Source organism: Callospermophilus lateralis, chromosome 1 (assembly GCF_048772815.1).
Source record: "Callospermophilus lateralis isolate mCalLat2 chromosome 1, mCalLat2.hap1, whole genome shotgun sequence".
In the NCBI taxonomy this organism is placed as follows: Eukaryota; Metazoa; Chordata; class Mammalia; order Rodentia; family Sciuridae; genus Callospermophilus; species Callospermophilus lateralis.
In genome coordinates this window covers 91756239-91779880 of record NC_135305.1, presented here as the reverse complement: position 1 = coordinate 91779880, position 23642 = coordinate 91756239, and the positions used below count along the sequence as shown (strand labels likewise).

General features: G+C 44.0%; 1 protein-coding gene across 4 annotated transcripts in view; it reads right to left on the bottom strand.

Annotated features, from left to right (window-relative positions):
- Eepd1 (endonuclease/exonuclease/phosphatase family domain containing 1) overlaps window positions 1–23642 on the bottom strand; it is a 168985-nt gene that overhangs the window by 39302 nt on the left and 106041 nt on the right. For all 4 annotated transcript variants that reach the window (XM_076836219.2, XM_076836206.2, XM_076836213.2 and 1 more), the window contains exon 3: window positions 9649–9700. In XM_076836219.2, coding sequence (XP_076692334.2) covers window positions 9649–9700 — 52 coding nt within the window. The remainder of the gene's footprint in view (window positions 1–9648; window positions 9701–23642) is intronic.

The following is a 23642-nucleotide window of genomic DNA, read 5'->3' as shown; positions in this document are numbered from 1 at the left end:
GAAGCGCACAGACGCTCCAGAAACCAGTCAAATCCCTTAAGCTAACCAGTAGGGGACTGTCCCAGAAGCCACAGAGAAGGAAGTGAAGAGGTGTTGTTTCTGTGCCAATGGATACAGTGCCATCTAAAACCGGACTAAAATCTGGCCAGAAAAATGGCTTTCCTCCTGATCTGGGCCTGTATCTCACTGGTAAGGGTTGATGTATTCCACTATTAGAAATAGTTCCTCCAGGCCCCAGAGATATGAATCTGAGCCCTCTGCAGGGAAGCTTCAAGAAGTCTGGGAACTCCTGAATATGGAAATTCAACTGTGTGCAGAGATACATACGCGCAATTTTCTGTGATGAGGGCACAGGGCTCTTACCTGATACCTGAAGGAGCACCATTGGTCGAGAACAAGAGTGAGCAAACTCTTGCTTGTGATAACACATAATTTGAGTTTTGTGGGCCATACCATCTCTGTCACAACCACCTTACTCTGTCCTTGTAGCATGAAAGTAGTCTCAGAGAATAAGTTAAATGAATGCGTACATTGGAATTCTGATAAAAGTTTATTTATAAAAACTAAGCTGTAGGTTATATTTAGCCGATAGATCTGTCATAGGTTGCTCTGGTCCAGAAAGAACCCCTGTAGAGGATTCTGGGCTACTGAGAGGGCGGCTCCATCTCTGAGAGGGTGTACCACTCACCCTGTGGACCCTGAGAGTCTCCCTTCCCCTGTTCCTTCCTCCTGCTCTTCTAGCTGCAGCAGCCAAAGGGGTTTTAAAAAGCCCAATCCAGAAATATTAAGTCAATGATAAAACTGAAAATAGAAAAGTTATCTAATTATGTTTCATTGTTTTTTCCCCCCAAATTTCCCTGATGAAATGAGAACATGAGTTTAGGGTTCTCTTCCCTACAAAATGTTTTTTTTTTCTTTTTCCCCAGTTATTGTTATTGTTGTTGTTTGTTTTGCAATGCTTCTTGAGATAGAAATTTGGGATAAAGAGAGATAGTGAGTCTCAGACAGGCGCAGCGGTGCATGCCTATCATCCCAATGACTTGGAAGGCTGAAGGAGGAGCACTGAAAGTTTGGGGCCAGCCTCAGCAATTTAGGGAGGCCCTTTCTCAAAGTAAAAAATGAAGAAGCCTGGAGATGTAGCTCAGTGGTTAAGTGCTCTTGGGTTTAATTCCTAGTACCACAGCCCACACATTATGTTTTTAAATAATGAATTTAAAAAAAAAAGATACACTAAGTCTGAAAGAAGATGCCCATCAGCCACTGAAATGCAGAAAGCACCCACGAACAATCACAACTCCAGAGCCTTGGGCTTGCACCCCTGACCATGCCCTTGTAACCCAAAGGCACTGCACAAGCACAGGAAAAACTGGTGCAAAATTGTGTAGCCCCATCTTGCCCTTAATCCAGCCCCTTGCAACCATCCATCTATAAATATTAACAGCCCACACCTACAAGTTCCCATCTCTCCCTCTTAAATGTATATTCCTTGCTTTATCTTGAAGGCATTCTCTCTTGAGAGTGCCCCCGTTTTCCTCTGTATACGTATCTACTTTCTAAATAACCTCTGTCTAGGCCTTTGGCTGAAATTCTTTTCTGACACCTAAGCCATGAACCACTCACTGGTCCCAAGTCAAGTTCCCCCTTCTCTCAGTTCCCCCAGGTCGATCTACCCCATTTTTACCTCTGCCTTTCCGTCCTTCATAATTATAAAGCATGCTATAACATGCTTATTATTTTTCCATTTCTAAGAATCATTTCCTTAAGATACACTCCCAGAAATGAGATCCTGGTCAAAGGGTAGGGATGTCTTGAGGACTAATGAATCCCAGGGTTCAAGAGCTTACTGAAGGATAGCCTCACATCACCAGCAGTGAATGGGGACACTGGGCTTACATAATTTTAACATTGCATATCATATTTTTATTTTTTTACTTAAATTTTTTTTTTTTTTTTTTTTTTTTGCAAATTGAACCCAGAACCTCACACATGCTAAGCAAGAATCCTACCACTGAACTAGATTCACAGCCCACACATCATGTTTTTAAATAATGAACTTTTAAATGAACCTCTTATTTAATTTGCTTATCTTTGACAACTGATAAAGCTAAAGAGGATGTAAAACTTCTATTTGGGAACTCTCCTTTTTTTCTCACTTCAAATAGAACCTCTTCACGAAAAAGGGAAAGGTAGGAGGATCCCCTAAATATATACATGGTATCTTGGGATGACTTTCAAAGAATAAGGAGAAAATACATCTTTAAAAAAAAATTCTTTTTTTTTTTTTTGCAGTACTGGTGACTAAACCCAGGATTCTGCCTGTGAGGCAAGTGCTCTACCACTGAGCTACCTCTCTAGCTCCCTCTCCCCTTTTAAATGAACTGTCAAACCTGGCCCATAATTCCAGAGTCTCCCCTGCCAGGCAGCAAGGTGCATGGGTGGACCCCAAGAGTACAGGTTGGAAAGTGGAGCTGGCGGGCAGTGCAGTGCCCAAGGGGGAGCCTGAGTCAGACTCCATGCTGCACATCTTGAGGTCCCCAGTGGGGCCCCTATTTCTGCTCACTGGTCCTTTCAAGCAAAGTAGCCAGCTTCCTGCTGACAAAAGATGTAGGCAAAAAAGGGACGGCAATGAGTTCAATCATGATCAGACACTGCTCCAGCTCAACCTGCTGAGAAAACAAAACCACTCTACCGACACTGAATGCTGACCACTCAAGATGACCTTCCAATTAAGCTCCAACTACATGAAGGACTCATTATAGGGGAGAAAACAAACTAAGGGACCTGAAGAATCTCACGCTGATATTTTTAAAGGGCACATTGTGTTTTCCAAACAGGATTTTAAAAATTTTTTATAAAACTAAAGCAATTTCTTTGGTCTCGGAGCATCAGTAAAGGGTGCATCCAATCCATGTTTTCTATTCTTTCCTGACATTCCTCATCAGCTCATAGACCTCTTGCTTGATCAGTGGGCTCCAGGCAGTCCTCCTATCACTGCTCATTCCTTTACTTTGCATGTTCCCCAGACAATGTCCATATCTATAACCCCAAACCCTTACTGCCTTTTCTCCAACCCCAAGCCCACATTCTCTAAGACCAAATGATGCCTATGCAGACAAACACCAACCACCCATTTGTTTTGCTCAGGTCATGTTGTTAGAAGATCTGGGTTTTGGTTCTCCATCACCTGGCGCAGGGACTGACCCTCTGGACCTGCTGCCATCCCTAGAAAATGTGGCGATAGTGTTGTTCACTAAGCCTACTAAGCCTGATGTCCAGGTTAAATGAGATCATGGAAAAGAGGTAGGGGCTATACTGAAGAGAGTCCAGATATGGAACCCAGCCTACCGGGGTAGGTCCTGGTTTATTAGCACACCTGCTGAGGACCTAGTGGGAGAGAGGCACTTCAGTTCCCACGGCCTCAGCATCCCGTCTACAAAACAGGATTGCCTTGGATAGTTTCACTCAGTTCTACCACAGTTTTACCTCTGCCTTTCCATCCTTCATAATTATAAAGCAGTCATCCCATCTGCAAAACAGGATTGCCTTGGATAGTGAGTCTCACTCACTTCAGACATTTTGGAATTCTTTGCATGTCATTCAAATGTAAAGTATTTTATAATTTTATCCCCCTTGGTATAAACTATAACTTAGGCACAGAGCAGGTACTGGATTGTCACACAAACAAAAGTAATTGGAAATCCAAATTGCAATAAAAACCACTCTGAAGGCATGCTACAACAGCTTGGTTTACGCATATATATTCTGAAACACCACCACCAATGACAGCCATGAGCGTTTAGCATCATTAGGTTAGTCACATACATCTATGTCAAAATGGTTTACCCCCCTGCCCCATTTCCTGCTGAAAATTCCCTGAGGACTAAACCTCTAATTCCAGTGTGGCTCACCACAAAGGTTTGGCTGGAAAAGACCCTGGGTAATGCAGCAAATTCAAATTTTTCTAGTCCCAGGCTTGCTGGGGAAATATATATTTACTTTACCTAAAAGGGGTCTTGAGGATCATCTGCTCCACCTGCAGGAAAACTAGACACAACTGCTGACTCCAAAGCTGAAATACTAAGAAAAATATCTAGTGGCAGCAGACGAGGGGATGCACAGACACACACAGTTTGGCATATGAATGAAGTGGGGATGTAACTTTCTCTCTTTTTTTTTTTGGGGGGGGGGGGTACAAGGGATTGAAACCAGGAGTGCTTAACTATCCAGCCACATTCCCAGCCCTTTTTTATATTTTATTTAGAGACAAGGTCTCACCTAGTTGCTTAGGGCCTTATTAAGTCACTGGGGTTGGTTTTGAACTTGTGATCCTCCTGCCTTATCCTTCTGAGCTGTTGGGATTACAAGCATGTACCACTATGCCCATCTGTAACTTTTTCTTTAACATCTTCTGATGACAACAATCAATCTCAAATTGGGCTTCTCAAGAGAGGAGGGGGAGGTACCAATGATGTTGATGATGAATGAAAACCAGAGGTTCAGCTTACTGACAGCACTCGGGAGGGTTATCAGGTACTGTCTGTCACTCTGGTGCTTACTATGTATACAATCTCTTTATTTATTATTTCACTTAATTCTCATAAATAATCTCAATGATATGGGATTGTGACCCTGCATGTTGAAAAGAAACTGAAGTTGTTGGTAACTTGCCTGACAATCCCCTTCTTGAGCAAGCAGCAGAGCTGGATTTGAACCCAGCAGCATACCCCACAGCCCAGTTCTAGAAGATGAAGCATGAACTCAGTTGACTTGTGAGCTGAGTTGTGGCCTGGGGGTGCCGGGGTAGGGTGAGGCTGAACAGGCAACCGTGGTGAGCTGGGCGGGCTGTGTCTCCAGGAAGCCTGGCTTACACAGGCAGCTTTTCAGACAGGCGTTGGTCTAGGTTGGGTCAGCTGGTGGCCCGCCCTTTGGTCCTGCCAGGGTGAGGGTGACCTCTAGCTGGAGTGACTTGGCCAAACTATTGTCTGCAGCTTTGCAGGAAGCCATTTGAAAGGGTCATTGAAAAACGATCTTTCTAAATCAAGCTGTACCAATATTTTTATTTCCTTCCATGCAATGCCATGTTTAAAGGATTAGATGAGCCTGTTTTTAAAGCCTGGGAAACAAGTCCCTGTGACTTAAGTTCAGAAAAACAAAAAGGTCCCACTCTCAAAGCAAAGAGCACACAGGCTGCATGACGTGCATCCTTCTCAAAGTAAGTCCTTGCTCTTGGGACCTGATGGAAATGTGACAAAAAAAGCACATCTAAATCCAAAACACTTTCTCTGAGAGAGGTTACATGCCTGATATTTATATCTATTAGATGCCCTGTTCACAGTTCTAACAATTTTTTTGAATTAAGAAACTGACAAACTTAAGTTGCTAATTGCTTGGTTTATGACTTATTTTTTTCAGTAAATCACTGTCATTAGTTTGGGAACTAGCTCTGTGCCATGTTGGTGGAGAAGAGAAATCCAGAGGTTTGACCTGCTAGGTGTTCCAAGCCTTCTCCCCAATCTACTGCCCCTAAGATAAGATACACAGTAAGAGGTAAAACCAGAGCCCTACTGGCCTATGTCCTGGGCTCACCAGTCATGTGTTCACCATTTATGTCTTCTCAGAAAGCCTGCTTTGATGGTGAGTAGAACGGATGAAACATAAAAGCCCTCAAACCCAATAAGGACCACAAGGGTAATGAAGCTGGAAAGAAACTGAGGTTGGTGGGTAACTAGCCCAGTAGATCCCTTGCAAGGGGCAGCTGAGCTGGAGTCACCCCCAGCTGTGCACCCTCAGAGCCAGTTCTAGAGGCAGCTGAGCTGAAGTCACCCCCAGCTGTGCACCCTCAGAGCCAGTTCTAGAAGTTCATGCTCTGAACTCAGTTGACTTGGGGTTAATGGCTGAGTCATGGCCTAGAACATGGGGGGATTGGGGGTTTGGGCAGGACAGGCAACAGGTGTGAGATAGGTGGCCTGTGTCCCCAACAAGCCTGGATCACACAGGCAGCTTTTCAAGTAGGTGCCAATCTCAGAAAAACCTAGAAGACAAGAGTACAAAAACCCCAAATATCCCCTTTGTCATGTGAGCGAGGATCATATAAAATGAAGCCCCAGAGTTTGAATGGAAGGGAACCATAGAAAAGGGTTTTATAGATGAGGAAAGGGGGCCTGGGCCTCAGAAGAATGTCCTCTGCCAGGTCCCACTGCCAAACAGAGGTGAGGCTGGGAGTAAACTGGCTCTGGGTTCTGTACAAAGCAGGAAAACCTCAGCGCTTCTAAAAATGGAAAGACTCTCCTCCGAGAACCACCAGGGAAAGTGCAACTCAGGCACACGGCTGGGGGCAGCCAAAATACTAAGATCACAGTAATGCCTGATAGCAGTGAGAAAAACTACTCTCTGTGAGACCTCCAAACACTGCTGCTTCTTTTTCGTGTTTGATATTATGTCTTCTATCATTTAAATCCTTTACTGTTCAGATCTAACCTACTCATGCCTATGAGGGAAAGGACCCCTTCAGAATCGCTCCCATCTTACAAGAGGGAGACCTCCACACTCCTGACTGTTGGGGGGTCTAGAACTGTCCAGTTCCATCATCATAGGGTCTCTGGAGTTTAGTAACTACACAACCCAAAAGTGGGTTGCCATTTGACACCCAGCTACAAGACAAAGAGGTCTGAGGTCTGCAGGCTGTGTGTGTTAGGGCCTTCTTGCAGGCTTTACCTGCTAAATTAAATAAAGACTATGTTCCTAGTGAAAAGAAGCATCAGGCAAGTCAAAGATTAAAAACAAACAAACAAAAAACAAGGTTCTTAGAATGATGGTGTCTACCTCTATTTTGATGCCATAAAAAGGAGCTTAATTGGCCATAAAGAAAAAATACTGACTTCTCACAGGCTCTGACTACTATAAACTAGTAAACAGTCATGATGTTGATAATCAGTGATCCTGCAGCAGTCTTCTTGGACTTCAGTGCATGCAAGTCACCTGAAGTCTTTTTAGAATGTGGTCTGATTCTGGGGAGCTAGGATGGGAGCTGAGATGCTGCATTTCTAACAGGTTTCCAATGCGGCTGGTCTGTGGGCCACACTTTGAGTAGCAGAACTCTAATTAAAAAAAAAAACCCAACAACTTCTCAGTGGAAGGGAATCTGTCATGAAGAGGCTCTCAGGGAGCATATCTTATTTCAGCATATCAACTGGCCCAATCTTACTGCAAAAAAATAGTACGATTGCAGGCAATATATCATTTGTTACCCCAAATGCAACTGGCCACCAAACTCGTGATGCCTGGTTGCTTCTGGACTTTTCTAGAAATGTTTTCTATTGGCACACTGAAATATCAACAAATGCCTACTGCATGAAAGAATGAATGAACCAATGCACAGAGGGGAAAGAAGGAAACTGAGTGCACCTGGCTCTCAGTTTGCCCCTGTGCACATTAAGATCAGCTTTCTGCTGCTCATCTACTGAGATGAGAAACAACACAAACTCATCATCAGACTTGTTGAGAGAATAAGACAGGAGGCAGAAGATGAGGAGGAAGAGGAAGAGTCTGTACAGCAGCTAACTTTTGGAATCACTGAGTGCTGGGCACAGGACCTAAGATCTTCACATGGACCCTCTCAAAACCTCTGTGAGTTGGGGATTATGATTTCCATTTTTTCAGACTGGGAACCTAAGGTTCAGAGAGGATAAATAACCCAAGATAATCCATTCATTATGGAGGCAGGCTTTGGTCCCAAGTCATGGAAGCCTCTACAAGGAATTCTCAGGGTAATATACCTGGCTCCTCTGCCAACCACAGCAATCTGGCCCCATTTCACTGTTAGATTGTGTATGCAGTTAGTCACCATGGCTTGGCTATGTGGCCTCTCTACACTGACAGTAACACAACTCAAAAGGCCTAAGTTATATTTTTGGTATGTGTATTTTTATTATACTGCTAAACTTAGCACTGGGGCTCCACAGTTACCAGGTTTTCGGACTTTATTTATTTATTTTGAGGAATAACACAAATAACTGTAGTGACCATAATGAAGAAAAAAAGGCAGGGGGAGGAGAAGAGTCAACTTGAAAAGTTTCAAGAACATACCTAAAACTTTCATATACCCCTTCGCCCTGAAAGCTCCATTGTTTGCAATTTGTCTCATTTGCTTTATTATTATGCTGATCTTTCTCTTATATAGATCACTATTTTTTTTTCGAATCATTTGAGAACAAGTTTTAAACTTCATGTTCCTTTATTCCTAAATACATCGGCTATCATTCTCAAGGACAAAACCAATCCCTTATATGATCACAAGCAAATTATCATATTAAGGAGAAGTTGGCATTGATATAATACCTTTATCTAATCTACCGTCTATATCCAGTGCTGTTGTTTGGCTAATAGCTTTTATAGCCAGGCCTAGTGTGGTTTAATGGCTGAATGCATATTAAGAATTAATACAAGTAATTAAGAATTAATATGAGTAGAGTGCTTTTGGTATTTAGAAAGCCCTTTTACTACATTAACTCATTTAGCCTCCTCTCGCCTCTCTGAGGCTAGACAGCAACACTATCCCAGTTTGACCCAGGTTGGAAACGAGGCTGAGGGGATGTTAAATACAACACCAAAGCTCAGACCCTTCCCTCCCCCTCAGCACTGCTTGGTACTTATTTTAAAGAATTTATTCACTTTAGTGCTAACAGACTGGCCACTGATCTAAACCATTTTTAAATTCCAAAAAATAAAAACATATTGTTTGGGTACTTATCTCTCAAAACATTTGCTTTTATGTGAGCATAACTATTCCAATTAATACCCATAGTTATGCCTACAGGAAGAGTCCTGAGCTACCCCAGGTGAGTAGGTATAAGTTGCAGCCCAAGGTGTGGCATGTGGGGGTCTGTCCTCCTCAGCACCTGCCCCGCCTGCTTTGCACAGTCTCCCTAACTCTCATGCAGAACTTGAACCCACAACTAGGAAAGGGTCTTGTTTTAGACTTGTCCTGAACATAGAAAACAGAGACACACTGGATGTCTCTTCAGGGGACAGTGAAACATCAATTTGGGGGTGGGTTAATCCACTTTCAGGTATATTCCCCAAGGGTTGAGAGCAGGCACCTGAAAAGATATCTATACCCCAATGTTAATGGCAATAGTATTGTTTATATAGTATTGTTTCCCAATCCTCGGAGATAGCCTAAAATTTAGGGATACAAACTTATAAACTTGCCTGCTAAATAGAAAAGCACTGGTTTGGGAAATGAAACTACGGGATTCAATTCCATCAGCCACATATCCAGATGAGAGAAAATGTTAAGCAGAGGGGCAGGAAGGGGTGAGCTCAGAACCTGGCTGATGGGAGACCTCTGGCTGTGGTGCTGTGAACCCCAGAAGGCCTTTCCATAGTGTGGCCCACCCTGTTGCAGGCCAAACCCCTGCCTTCACACAACCCTGGAGAAACCAGCAAGGCTGCTTCGGCAAGTGTGAACAAAGTATGAGCAATGTGGAGAGTTCTGGTTACAGTTCTGTACACCTCACTATCCAGAATACAAAATAAAGGACCATCTTTGCCATAAGTGCTGTCTCTGGCGACTGGGAGAAGCAGACTTTTCCCATGTGTGGCACTCTGCAGTTTGTGAAGATGGGGCAGGAAGAACAAAATATTTACCTTTTCCAGGGCCTCTTTGTCAAGTAGTTCTTGCACAGCTAGAAGCTTGATGCTGTAAGAAAAAAAAAAATCAAAACCACACTTGAAAACAAATCATGTTATATCACCAAGCATCATCACACAAGTTGCGAGAACAGAAGTGTGGAATTTCAGCCTGCATTTTTGTCACCTCTCATCTTACAGTGACCTTTAGTTTGAATTAAAACCCACTACTCCAAAAATAGTAAAAAATGCTTCTAAATTTTACAGGTAATTTTTACTAAATCATCCAGCAATTCTACTTTCAGATATTCCCCAAGAGTTGAAAGCAAGCACTTGAAAATATATTTGCACGCCAATGTTCATGGCAGCAGTATTCAGAATAACCAAAAGGTAGAAGCAGCTCTAACGTCCATCAACAGATAATAAAATGTGGTGTATTCATTCAATGGAATAGGTCATTCAACCTTAAAAAGGAAGGAAATTCTAATACCTGCTACAATGTAGAAGAACATTGAAGAGACTATGCTAAGTGAAACATGCCAGTCACAAAAATATAGATGATGCATGATTCCACTTACATGAGGGACCCAGAGTGGTCAAGCTGACAGAGGCAGAAATGAGAATGGGACCATCCGGGGAATAGGGAGTTACTATGTAATGTGAATGGAATTTCAGTTTGGGATGAGCAAGTGCAGGAGACAGAGGGTGGTGGTGGCTACACACAGTGTGAATATGCTAACACTACTGAACCATACGCTGAAAAATGGCAAAAATGGAAAATTTGATGTTATATACATTTCTCCACAAAACATTCTAAAAGTAACTTTAGCTGCTTCATGCAAGGAATTTGAATATATTTAGATGATTATGAAGAAGAAAACAGCTACCCATATTCAGTACCCATTTTCACTTGGTGTGCCTTTGATGATAATGAGAAAATAGATAAAATCACTACATACAAAGAGGACCTGCTCAGCAACTCAGCCACACTGCTGGAGCTGTACTGTGTGTAGTGGCTGAGCATGGACGATGGTTTTCTGACATGCCCCTGCCTGCAAGGCGCTCACAGCCTCTTTGAAGCTACAGTCAAATCAGGATATGATGTGTGGTGTGTCAGGTGTGTGCCCAGAGATGCACAGAGGAGCCTGGCCCCATAGAGGTTGGAAAGTTGAAAGAGGTGAAAGTAAGCACTTGAAAAGGACCAACCAAAGTAAGCACTTGAAAAGGACGAACCAAAATGGCTTTGCCTGGGGAGGGAGCTGTGACGAAGGCTGTCCACAGAGGGATCTACCAAGTCATTCAGGGCAGAGAGACAACTTGTCAGTTCCCAAGCTAGGGGCCTGAGCCTAGACTGCAGCCAGCAGTTGGAAAGAAAGAATTCAGAGGTGGATACAGGTTTTATAGGGAAGGTATTTTGGACATGCTGCTTTGAAGGGTTCATGTATCCAATGAGCAAATGGCTAAGGCTGTAGGGAAGGCCCGTACTAGCCTCAGCACACAGGTAGAAGCACAAGTGTCCAAGGAAATTTTCTAGGGAGTAGGTCAGTTGCTGATGGTGATATGGCTCCTTCTCCACCTGGCTAATGTGCTGGGGTGACTGGTCGCTGTAGCCTGCACTCTCACCACCTGCACAGGCTCTGAAGAGCAGAGATGTTCTCCACCTATTCCACTTGGCTCCCTCCACAGGGTTATGCCATTGGAAGGTTCACCTTGACTTCCAGAATTCTTCACCCTCTCTTTGGACAACTAAGCAAGTGCATCTAATCAAATGCACTGGGTTATTTGAAAGCAGCTCCAGGAAGTGCAATAAATGTTCTCAAGGCTTATAAGAAGCCACTACCAACAAAGATTTAGCGAACATAAAATCCGGGGTAATGGACAGGTCTCTGGTCATTCCCTTACTCCAACCACTCCAGCTTTCCTTCTTTCCACTGGACAGGTTTGATTTCATTGTTTCTCTGGCTTGGAAGGGCCTTCCCCAAGAGCTTTACAACACAAACTCCATCTCATGGTCTCATTCTAGATGAAATGCGAATGCTGTCTCCTCCAGGAACTCCCAAGGTAAAGAGTACCCTGTTCACATTGTGTTTTTCTGGGTCTACTTACTGGTATCTTTGCAGTATTTATTTGTTGGGATGCTTTTGTCTGTCTCCTCTCAAGTGTAAAAGTTCCTAGTGGATGAGGCTCAGACATTCTTTTTTTTTTTTTTTTTTGGTACCAGGGGGACTGAACCCAGGGGTACTTAACCACTGAGCAACATCCCAGTCCTTTTTTGTATTTTATTTAGAGACAGGGTATCACTGAGTTACTTAGGGCCTCATTTTACTGAGACTGGCTTGAACTCATGATCCTCTCACCTTAGCCTCCCGAGACATTGGGATTACAGGTGTGCACCACAGCACCTGGCTCAGACATTCTTAAACACATAATTACCTCTGCAGTGCCTATAACCAGTACATGGAGAGCAGTTCAAGGACTGTTTACTGACTGATGGGGCCCAGAGGCCTAAGGGCCAAATTGCTTTCAAATTTCCGATATTCCAGCTCAGACATTTCCAGGGTGGGTAAAAAACACAGACTACACTTTGGTTTCTCTGACAAAGAATGTTTCAAATAAGATGACTGGATGGATTCGTCCTTGCTATGTGCAGTTGCATGACAGTCATGAATGAAATATGCCTAGCGGCAGGTCAAAGCCATTGGCCACTCCCCAGCACATTCTGATTCCCAATATACAAATCTAAGATTCCAAGTTAGCAATTTGGATGGCAACTTGTATGCTAAGTTAGGAGTATCTAGTTGAGCTCAAGTTTCAGAAGCTTAAATTGCCTCTGAAATAACCACTGGAAAATATTGACAGTGGAAGGACAGTCTCTTATTCCTGCCCGTTCTATAGTCATGAGGTCTGATTTAGTATCAGATATCAACAGGCTTGGGCTGGGTTGAGGCTCAGCAGTAGAGTGCTCACCTAGGATGTGTAAGGCCCTGCAAGGCCCTGGGTTCGATCCTCAGAACCACATAAAATTAAAAAAATATATATCAACAGGCTTGAGAAAAGGCTGAGGGTTGAGGTACTATTCAGCTTTTTAACTCTCTAGCCACTGTAGAACATGATCTGAAAGCCAATGTTTTCTGAATGAAAATGAAATTGAGATGACTTTTTTGTTTTTGTTTTTTGGTATCAGGGATTGAACCCAGGGGTGCTACCACTGAGCCATATCCCCAGCCCTTTTTTTGTATTTTATTTAGAGACGATCTCACTGAGTTGCTTAGGGCCTTCCTAAGTTGCTGAGGCTGGCTTTGAACTCGCCATCTTCCTATTTCAACCTCCCAAGCTGTTAGCTGACTCTTATTTAGGTAAAAAGATGAAAGCTACCACCCCCTGGTCTCCTCATTCTACTGGACTCTAGAACAGAGATGGTAAACACTTGGCATGCACACTGTGACTCTCCACCCTTTCCACCTCTTCCCATGGAAATTTCCCACACTGTACTTACATTCAACTTCAGAATAGTTCTCAATTCAACTCCAGGGAGCTAAAAGTAATCTACTGAAAATGGCACATGAGCTAAACCCCATTTAACATCTCCAAAAATTGACACTAAATAGTATTAATGTAAGAGAGTAAGGGAAAGTAGAAAAATTGAAATATAGAACTTAGATGGGACAGCTTTAGGGGCAAGAGAGACAGAATATAAGATGCTCAATTCTAATAGTTTGAGTTTCAAAACAGGAACCATTGTGTTAATAAGAGCAGCTGCTACTGATGCTCATTTCCTTGGGTCTCTTCAGCACGTTGCGCCTCTTCCTCCTGAGAGATGCAGCCCTTAGAGTGTTCTCAGATGTCCTGTTATGTAACTATCCTAATGTTATTTCCAACCTTACTGGACACTCTCCAAATTTGGGATACTTATTTCAGTTATCAGATTCTTCTAGCACATCAGGTACTCTCTGGGAAGAAATTTCATACGTATGAAGAAGCACCAACCTATTTACCAAATCTTCTATTTGACATTATCTAACTTCTTGCCCTGGAAGAAAATCTGATATCTCACTTTCAGTTCCGCCCCTCCCTAACTTCCCTTCCTCCTTCTGCTAATTTCACAAACTTAGATTGAATACCTCTTTACAGTTTAGAAGCTGTGCCATTCATCATCTCTGCCCTCAAAGAGCTGAGAGGAGCTACAGTGTTGCTTGGGTACCAGGCAGGGGTGAGACAGTGTTGGGGTTTTTAGCACCCCCCCTTCCCTCCTGACCTGCGAGAGAGATTGGGGGAGCATGCCCTGACCAGGACGGGCCAAGAAAGGTCAAAGGTCGCCTGGCCGCCCACACCCAGCCCTCCCTGGCGGAGGACAATCAGACGCACCAGGGAGAACAGTCAAAGCAGCATCTCATTTATTGAGAAAAAACAAAGAGCTAATATAATGTACAGGAACCAATCAGGGTAAGGTTAGCAGGGTGGGGAGAATTTACATCTATACCCATCCTACAGGCAGTAATGGGAGACGCGAGCTATCTGAGCTGTCCATGAGGGCAGAAGGGTTCTGAGCCTATCCTAGAGGTGGTCCGATTCTTCATCACAACCCATGGCAATGCCTTCTGCCTAATCGCTAGGTGCTCTCTTAGCCACATGTGGCCCCAGGACTGGGAAGCGGGTAGCAGCCAGCAAGTTAAGTTTCCTCTTTTCTGATGCAACATGTCCCACGTTACATCATGCCCTACAAGACAGGGGATATGTGTCTTGCTGAGAATCTCCTAGGTTCCAACATAGACCCATGGGGATATGTTTGTTGGAGGCATGGTGCTTGGTCAGCATCTTCTGAAAGCAGCATAGCCCCATCAGATGAAAGCTGCAATAAACTGCAATTTCTTTTTCTGCATGCCACTTTGAGAAGAGAGGCAAATGGTACAAAAGCAGCTGATAGCAGTGATGTATTTAGAAAAAGAAACAACTTCAAGAGCAAGTTCTGAAGTTAAGATGGACAGCACCCAGAAACACACAGAATGCATGCAATTGGTTTGCTAACAAACTTTCAAGAAGGCAAGGTGCTTGAGGGCAGATGTCTTGTTTAGTTGTGTAGTATCTGGCAGAGTGAGGCTTATAAAAGAATTAGAAGTGATGACGGGGACAATGCCAGGCACACACTGATGGTGAAGAAAAGTCATGGTGTGGAAGAGACAAGCTAGGTGACGTCCCTGCAGACTGGGTGGCTTGGGGCTGCTGACTGATGAACTTTAGTGATTCCTGAGAGAACGCACACAAGAGATCTCTATAGGGACTACAAAATGTGTAAGGGCTACACTCCCAACTCTAAAGACACTTGTGCTTGGTTATCATCCAGGACAGATGATAACCTAAAGGGGACTAGAGTCAAGAACTCACTCTACCTCCCTTTCTCTGAGGATTCCAGCACTTAACTTTCCACTGCATTTATTATGTGACAGTATAATACATGAGATGTAACAGTATGTAATAAGTATTTAATAAATGCTCTACAATGGATCCATTTATCATCGCATGGATAAAATACTTAAGGATTACGTATTACACACCAGGCTCTACTGGGTGCTGATGAGCAAATATTGCCTTTGACTTCAGGCATCCAAGTCTAACAGAAGAACCAGGCAAGTACATCAGCCACAGGATGAGCACCCTCAAGGGTCAAGCACTGCTCTGTGGCTACTGGAAGGACACTATCCAAAACTGGACAGTTCCTTGGGAAGAGACTCCTGAGCTGACAACTATAAACCTGCAAGGCAGAGGGGACAGGAGTGTTCTAGGTAGGGTAACAGGAACAGAATGAGCTTGGAAGCCATGGCAAAGGGTGAGCACAGCCCACTCATGGACTATACACTGACCCAAGAGGGCCGGGGGGAAGAAGCTGGAAGATTACACTGCAGAAGCAGGAAGGGGCAGGCCTGTTCAGAGAATCTGGTAAGCCACACTGGGGAGTTTGAACTGCATTTGCAGGGCAAGGCATGACCATCAATGATTTAGGGCAGAAGATATCCAATAATAGCCATTGGTGTGAAGAATGAACTGGCATTGGGGGTGACAATACTGGAGACAGTGAGACCCAAGATGGTCCGTGTTAGAAAAGGTTAAGGCTTGGTCAGGAAAATAGTCTTGGGTTATTTCTAAACATGATGAGCAGCTGGTAGGGTTTTATGAATGAATGGATATGAGGAAGTGAGAGCAATCTCACCTCAGTTTCCAGCTTGTGAAACTAGGGGCTGGAGGGACCATCTGCTTAGGAGCGAAGCGGGGCACAGATGGCGAGTTAGGTCTTAGACACATGGTGCTCAAGACCTGGAGTCTTTGAATGGAGTGTGAACCAGTAACTGGCTGTAGCCCAGCTGTTCTAAGCTCTAGATTTGGACATCAGGAGGATGGTGCTTGAAGGGGATGGATTACTCAGGAGGATAAGCAGAGAGAGAGGACAACCAAGGACAGAAGCCCTAGGCCATCACCATTTCAGAGCTGGGAAGAGGAACAGGAGCCTATCAGGGAATGGCAAAGGAAGTGCCAGGAAGGTGGAGGAAGACCTAGAGCACAAGGCGCAGGGGAGGGCGAGACAACAATTCAGATTTTGCAGAATTAAAGGGAATTAAAGGCTGGTATTCCCAGAGAAAGCAGTTCCAGGGAATGGTGGATGCCAGGATCCAGTGGGTGAGAAGTGGTCAGGAGAGGAGATGGAGAAATAATGAGATTAAATTCGAGGTAGATAAAGAATTAAAGTTGGGGCTGGGCTGGGGCTGGGGCTCAGCAGAGACCCGGGTTCGATCATCAGCACCACATACATAAAAATATAAAGGTATTGTGTCCACCTACAACTAAAAAAAAAAAAAAAAATTAAAAAAAGAATCAAATTCATCATGCTATAGTGATATGTACATGCCCATGTTTGTAGCACCATAATTCATCATAGCCCAACTATGGAAGCAGCCTAGGTGTTCATTAATAGATGAATATATAAGGAAAATGTAGCATATACACAATGGAGTCTTATTCCGCTATAAGGAAGAATGAAATTATGTCTTTTGTAGGAAAATGGATGAAACTTGAAATCTTTATGTTGAACAAGATAAACCAAACTCAAAAAGTCAAGGGTCATATGTTTTCTCTCAAATGTGGAAGCCAGAGAGGAAAAAGGGAAAGAAAGATGGGAGAGGGGTGGAGATCTCATAAAAATCAAAGGAAGACCTGCAGAGTTAAAAAAAAAAAAGGGGGACAGTGGGAGAGAGGTGGGAAGACAAAGGAGAAATAGTGGGGGATGATATTGGCCAAAGGATACTGTTACATTGTGAGCATGTATGGATATAGAGCAACAAATCGCATCATTATGTACAATTATAATGCACCAATAAAAATATGGGGAAAAAATCTAGGCAGAGGATATGGGTAGCTTCTTACAGCACACCTTGCCAAGCAAAAGCAAAGCCAAGAGGTCTCAACCTTATGAAGTGGATATAATTATTAAAGCACAGACAACTGGCTCCAGTCACAGCTATGTATACTCACATTCCGTCTTTTTTCCCCCCTTCTCTCTCTCCTCCTCCCCAACCCTCCCCAAATGATAAAATCAGAGGCCCAGTTTTTCTCTGAGTTCTAACCATCATTTGCATGATTTGGGGGACACAAAGGCATGAAATGATGCCCGGGGCAGTTTTGTCTTATAGTATATTCACCATCTCCTCTGCAAGGAAAAGGGAGAACAGTGTGAAGACCCTCAAACTTAACAGCCCACGCCAAGCCCCAGGGACCCAGGGCTCCTGATGAAGCAAGCTCTGCGCCCAGTGGACCAGCCACACCATCTCCGGGCTCAGTAGTAAGGCGAGGGAGGGGACTGCACACAGTGCCTAGCAGACAATTTAAGAATTCAGTGTAGCTGTTAAGTTGGATATCATGTTGAAAAGAGGAGGAAGAAAGCATTTTTCTCCATCTCCATCTGACACACTGAGCCACATGCTTCACAAGCACTCTCTTGTTCTCTGCATGATATCAGATGGAGTTGCTGTCATTAGCTCTGCTTTGGATGCAAGGACAGCAGGGCAACGTTGCATAGTAAGAACAAAGCGTGGGGCTCCGGACTCCAACTGGCACCCCTTTCTTTCATCTCAAACTTCCTCCCCGGTGTCACATCAAACTCGAAAGAAAGAGAGCTGCAGAACTTTCATGGGGTTCTTTTTTTGGTCTTTCTTAATCTAAAGGGTTATGATGATATGAGTCCAGATATCCTTCTAAACCATGGGGACTCTCCAATTAATACCATTTTCCTCCCTTACACCAAGTATTTCTAAGAACTTGAGACCCTCCCCCCACCATGTTTTCAGGGTGCTTTTACCCAAGAAGGAACCATCTGCCCAATACACTCAGAAAATGCAGCAAATATCATCCAAAGACATTTCTCTTCAGGAAAAAATAACTGTTGCCACCTTCCTTCCCTGTTGCTCTTCCTAAATTGCTTTTTTATTGCTCCCTGGTTTTCACTGGGGGAAGGATAAGAAACAACCAGAGCGAATTGGCTTTTGCATCTTCTATGAGAACAGTACTGGGTTCTCTACCACCTCAGCTAGTGACAGGTAAAGACAGCCACTGTTCTGTTCTCCTCTGGGCTTCCACCTTTCGTGGCCTTTTGTTTCAGTCAACTTTTTCACTGCTATGACCAAAAGACCTGACAAGAACAACTTTGAGGAGAAAAGTTTATTTTGGCTCATGGCTTCAGATGTTCAGTCCATGGTCAGCCAGTGTCAAAGCTCTGGGCCGGAGATGAGGCAGAACATCATGGTGGAAGGGCGTGGCAGAGGAACACATCTCAGGACATGGCAATCAGGAAGTAGAGAGAGCTCCACTCACCAGGGACAAAAGGTAAACCCCAAAGGCACACCCTGCAATGACCTACTCCCTTCTGACACTCCCTACCTCCCTATAGTCACGGCCCAATTAATCCATATTGGTGGGCTAATCCAAGGTTAGGTTACACCTCTCATAATCTAATCATTTCACCTCTGAAAATTCTTGCATTGCCTCTTACAGGAGCTTTTGGGGGACACCTCACATCTAAACCCTAACACTTTCTTTTAGCAACTTGTTCAGAACCTTGTGGCATGTACTTCTAGGGGCCAATCTTATCTTATTTCCCATCTTCCCTTTCTATTGATTAGGCTTCCCTCAAACATGCAGCCTTTTGTGTTTTATGTATTTCCTCACTGTGAACGTGGTGCTGTGAGGATGGGAGTGAGCGGCACACAAGCACACTTTTTAAATGCCTGCAGGTCAGTTATCAGGCCAATAATTACGGGTTTGGGAGCTAATTTTGGTCTCCACCATTTTGAGTTTAGGATTCCCTGTAACCTAGATCCCACCACCCCCTATAAATGTCCATGAGTTTAGGCTTTGCCATCTAATTGTCCTTTTTAGTCGTCGTCGTCATCATCATCATCATCATATTATTATTATTATTATTAGTGGGGTTCTTTTTTCTTTTTCTTTTTTTTTTTTTGTCTTTTTTTGGAATTCGGGGTAGAACCCAGGGCTTTGTGAATGCAACGCAGACGTTTTGCCACTGAGCTACATCCCAGCCCTGACCTCTCTTTGTGATCCCAACATTAATTATGAAAAATTTCAAACCATCAGGAAAGTGTACCACAAACACCCAGAGGTCCACAGCCTATATCCTACACTGAGCGTTTTGCTTGACTTGCTTTTTCACACAGCTATCGGTCTGACCCCAGATCAATCCGTCTTATTTGGGGGGGATGCATTTCAAAGTAAGCTGCAGCCCAGTGATTTGGTGCCTGACACTGCACACAAAAGCTGGCCCCCAAGTCAGTCCTCCTGGTTTTGTTTTTTTTTTTTTAGTTCTCTGCGGACACAACATCTTTGTTTGTATGTGGTGCTGAGGATCGAACCCGGGCCGCACACATGCCAGGCGAGCGCGCTACTGCTTGAGCCACATCCCCAGCCCAGTCCTCCTATTTTTTTGTTGAACTGCTGTGTAGACTCCCGGACACAAATTTGAAATCCCACCTTCAGGCTGGTCAAGACTTGGCATGAAGGCTTCTCCTCTAGGCACTTTCCTCGGGCTCTATCCTTCAGCTTTCATGAATTCAGGTCCCTTCCAAACTGGATAAAATCACCCTCCTCCCCTTTCCCTCCCCTCCTCTTCCCTGTGCTCATGTTCCATCCCCAGCCTGTCAAGACACCATGGCATGACTATTTCTAAAGCCCAGCTTAACATCTGATCTCCTATTTTCAGGCAGGAAGGAGGTACTGTTTTTCACACAGAACTCTGCTGAACTACTACTCCCAGCACACATCAAATTGACATAGACCCGTTCTTCCCAAAATCGCGGTGTCCTTTATGCCCAGCTGGGATCAAGACCGCTCTTTTTAAACTACTTTTTGCCACCGTCTTAAGATTGTCATTCCAGGTCTTATTTTTCTGGGAAAGAATAAGAGCAATTATCGGGACATGCAAGTGGAAAGAGATTTCTGCTTTCAGAGAATACTAGGAATACTAGTTAGCTAACACAGTACGGGGTCTGTGAATCCAAATTGACGCCACAGTCAACATTCTTCATCTGGCTTTCAACACTGACCCTTCACCTCTTTGCAAGGCTTCTCTTCCTTTTAGGCCAGGCAAAATTCACCCCTGGCTTTTGTCAGAGGCATTGGCCTCGTTAATCAGCAAAAAGCAAACCTCCTTCACTCCCTGTAATATAAACCAGCCCGTTAGGATCTCCGGGCTGAGAGTTGTTTGAAGCAGCAGTTATGAGGTCATATTTCACAGGAATCTTTTAAAAAGAAGTCATTTACAAGGCACACTTTTCTTTCTCTTTCTTCCTTTTTACTGCAGAAAATTTAGGAAATATAGAAAAAAAATTAAAGAAACATCAGATGTAATCTTGCTACCTAGGAACTTCATTAAAGTCTCGTTATATATCCTAGACCTTCCTAAAATGAATATACACATTTTAAAAAATTAGAATCATATGTACATTATTTTTAAATTGCCATGAAGTACTGTTATAGAACCTCTGCAGCTGAGCTGAAATCCTTGACCTCTTCTTTCCTTCCTTTCCATTATTAACTAGATATATTTCTCTGGATATAGGAGAACAGAATTATGGAATTTTTAGATTTTTTTTTTTTTTTTTTGTGGTACTGGAGATTGAACCCAGGGGCAGGCCATCACTGAGCTACACCCCCACCCCTTTTTAACTTTGTTTTGAGAAAGGGTCTTGCTAAGTTACTGAGGTTGGCTTTGCAATCCTCCTGCTTCAGCCTTCTGAATCACTGGGATTACAGCATGCACTAACTGCACTTAGCTTAGGTATCTAAATATTCTTGATGAGAAACTACTATCAACATTTTGCCCAGAAAGTCTTGCATAGGGGCTACCAGTTGGAATAAATATGATTAAAAGTCTACTCACTGGAGGGAAGGGAGAGCAAGTATTTGGAAAGATTTGCTCATTGGTTCCTGTCCTTCCTCTGGCTTCAGCAGCAGAGGAAGACATACCCACAGAAGTGTGTAAGATGGAAAAAATGTAGTTGTCTTGGACACATGTCTGTGGTCTGTAGGGAAGCCCAGAGGTTTTGCCAAAGGAGACAGGGAGATCCCCAGATATATGGCAGGCACTTAACAGCTCTCACTTGCCACCTAGGAACGTTTCAAGGGAAGGAGAATGGCCCTTGCTCCTTAGGATCTAACCACAACACTGTGCTCAACAGTGTTAAACAGGCTGGAACAAAAATCCCAGGCAGCAAGGTCCCCAAAACACCACATGGACAGGCTTTCAAAATGCCAGCAAGCATCTGCTTCAGGGTCCAAGGGGCACCTACTGTGCATTGTGAGCCTTGTTTGTCTGTGAAATTCCAACCTTTGGTTTCTGGAGTTAGCTCCTATAAGGGGATCTGTTTGGCCTCTGGTTATCTATGCCTCTGCATTACAAACAGGAAAATACCGCCTACCTCTCTGGCAATTAGCTTCTGCTGCTGGATGAACATACTGAGAGCTACAGCTAAGAGGTCAAGCCCCTGCAAAGCAATAGCAGATATCCCTACCAAGCTGGCTTTTATCTCCTGGGGAACCCAAAGGTGCATTTAGGGGATTGATGACTCAGTGTGGTACCTTGGCCCTCACTGTGGGGGTGCAGAGTCACTGTGAGGGCAGCTGCTGGTGGGCCTGGGTCTGGTTTTCATTAGGCAACAGCCATCTCACCATGTCTTCAAAGCCTTAGGTCCCAGACACCACTGCCACTACTATGAATTGCAGCTGCCCCATGTGAAACCTTATCCTCCAAGCTTGCAATTCAGGACTCTGTGGTCCTTTGCAGCCTACAATTTAAAATACCAAATTCCGGGGGCCCAGGAGTCCCCTGCTGGCTCAGAACCTTGTGTGCAGATCAGAGGCAAGCTGGAAAGCTGCCTGGGATCCCAGCAGAACCTGCTGACCTCATAAAATGGAGCAGTCATATGATGGGGGCCTCTAATTTTATCAGTCCAGTTCTTCCAGCTCAGGGAATTCCAAAGCAGGTTTTAAGTGGATAACTTCAAAAGCATTTCCAAGAATGAAGCAGGAGGAAACATCCACCTTGGCTCAGAGGCTCCTGCAAAAATGTCAGCCAGAGCCAGTTAGTTTACAGCAACTGCTGGATTATTTTTGAAGTCAGGAGGGTGGCTCTCCAGGTTTGGTAAATATCACTTGCAGAGTGATGTTAAAACCAATTGCTGGGCTCCAGCCCCAGAGCCGGCATCTTAAGTAGGTCCAAGGTGAGTCCTGAGGATTTGCATGTCTAAAAATGTCCCAGAGGAGGTGAATGCTGCCAGAATAAGAACCATGGTTTGAAACTCATCTAATTAGTGCATAATATTCAAGCTAATAATGCCATTTTAATGAAGATTTCAGCACAGGCAACCTGATATGCTCTAATGGAAGATTTTCCTCACCAGACTTGTTGATGGGAAGGGGCAACACTGATAGGCTTTCTGGGGAGTGGGGGGGAACCCAGTAGCTTTGGGGGAAGAAGACAGGATGGGTGAGCACAATTTGATTTTTCAAATAAGAAGTCCATTTCCTAGGGATACTCTGAAAAATTCAATTCACAACTTGAAAGTAGTCAACCCAGCGTCTAACCTTGAGCCATGATGTCCAGTTGGTAATGCAACTGCCTTCTCCTTATATATTTTCCCAATCTTCTTTGCAGGTTCTCCTACTCAGAAGAGTTTCTACTCCTTTTTTTCCAAGACCTATCGGCCAACGTGTGCTCTTGACAGACTGATCATGTTCCTTTTCCCCAGGACCTGTTTCCATCCCTACTCTAAAACAGTTTTTTCTTTTTAGATCTTCCTGGAGCTCATTGGCAGGCACTGGTATCTACTCGTTCCTCGAAACTCTTCTGAAACTTCTTGTGAACTGGGCCCCTGACATCTCTGAATCCTCCTTATCCATCCTGATGGAGGCTCCCTATCCATCCTACTACCTTGGTTTGTTTGCTGCACATTTCATTCACTCATCCTCCCAGAAAACCCATGCCAATTACCATGCTGGACAACAACGATCAACAATAGAGAAAAAGACAGACCCTGTCTCTGCTCTCGTGGAGCTGACAGTCTGGTAGAGAACACATCCATCAGGCAACCACTCACATAAATGATTGTGGAATTACAAACATGCCAAGTGATCCAAATGAGTAGCCTGGGTGCTGAGATGGTGTAGGACGGGGGACCTAAGTGGAACCGAGGTCAGAGACAGCACTGTGAGTACAGTCACACTGAAGCCATAACTGGAATTGGAAATAACCTAGCCTTTCTTTTGCCAGGGCTTTAAATTTGGTGAACCAAGGGCTTTATCTTCTGTCCTTTTTTCCCTCCCCCTTCCAGAACTACTCCCTGGGCAAGCATGCTTTTTTTTTTTTTTTTCTCATAATGACTACCAAGGATTCAAAAAACATTTCTCTCCAGCCCCTACTCCTACTTTGAATTCTAGCTCTGGATTTCCAACATCTG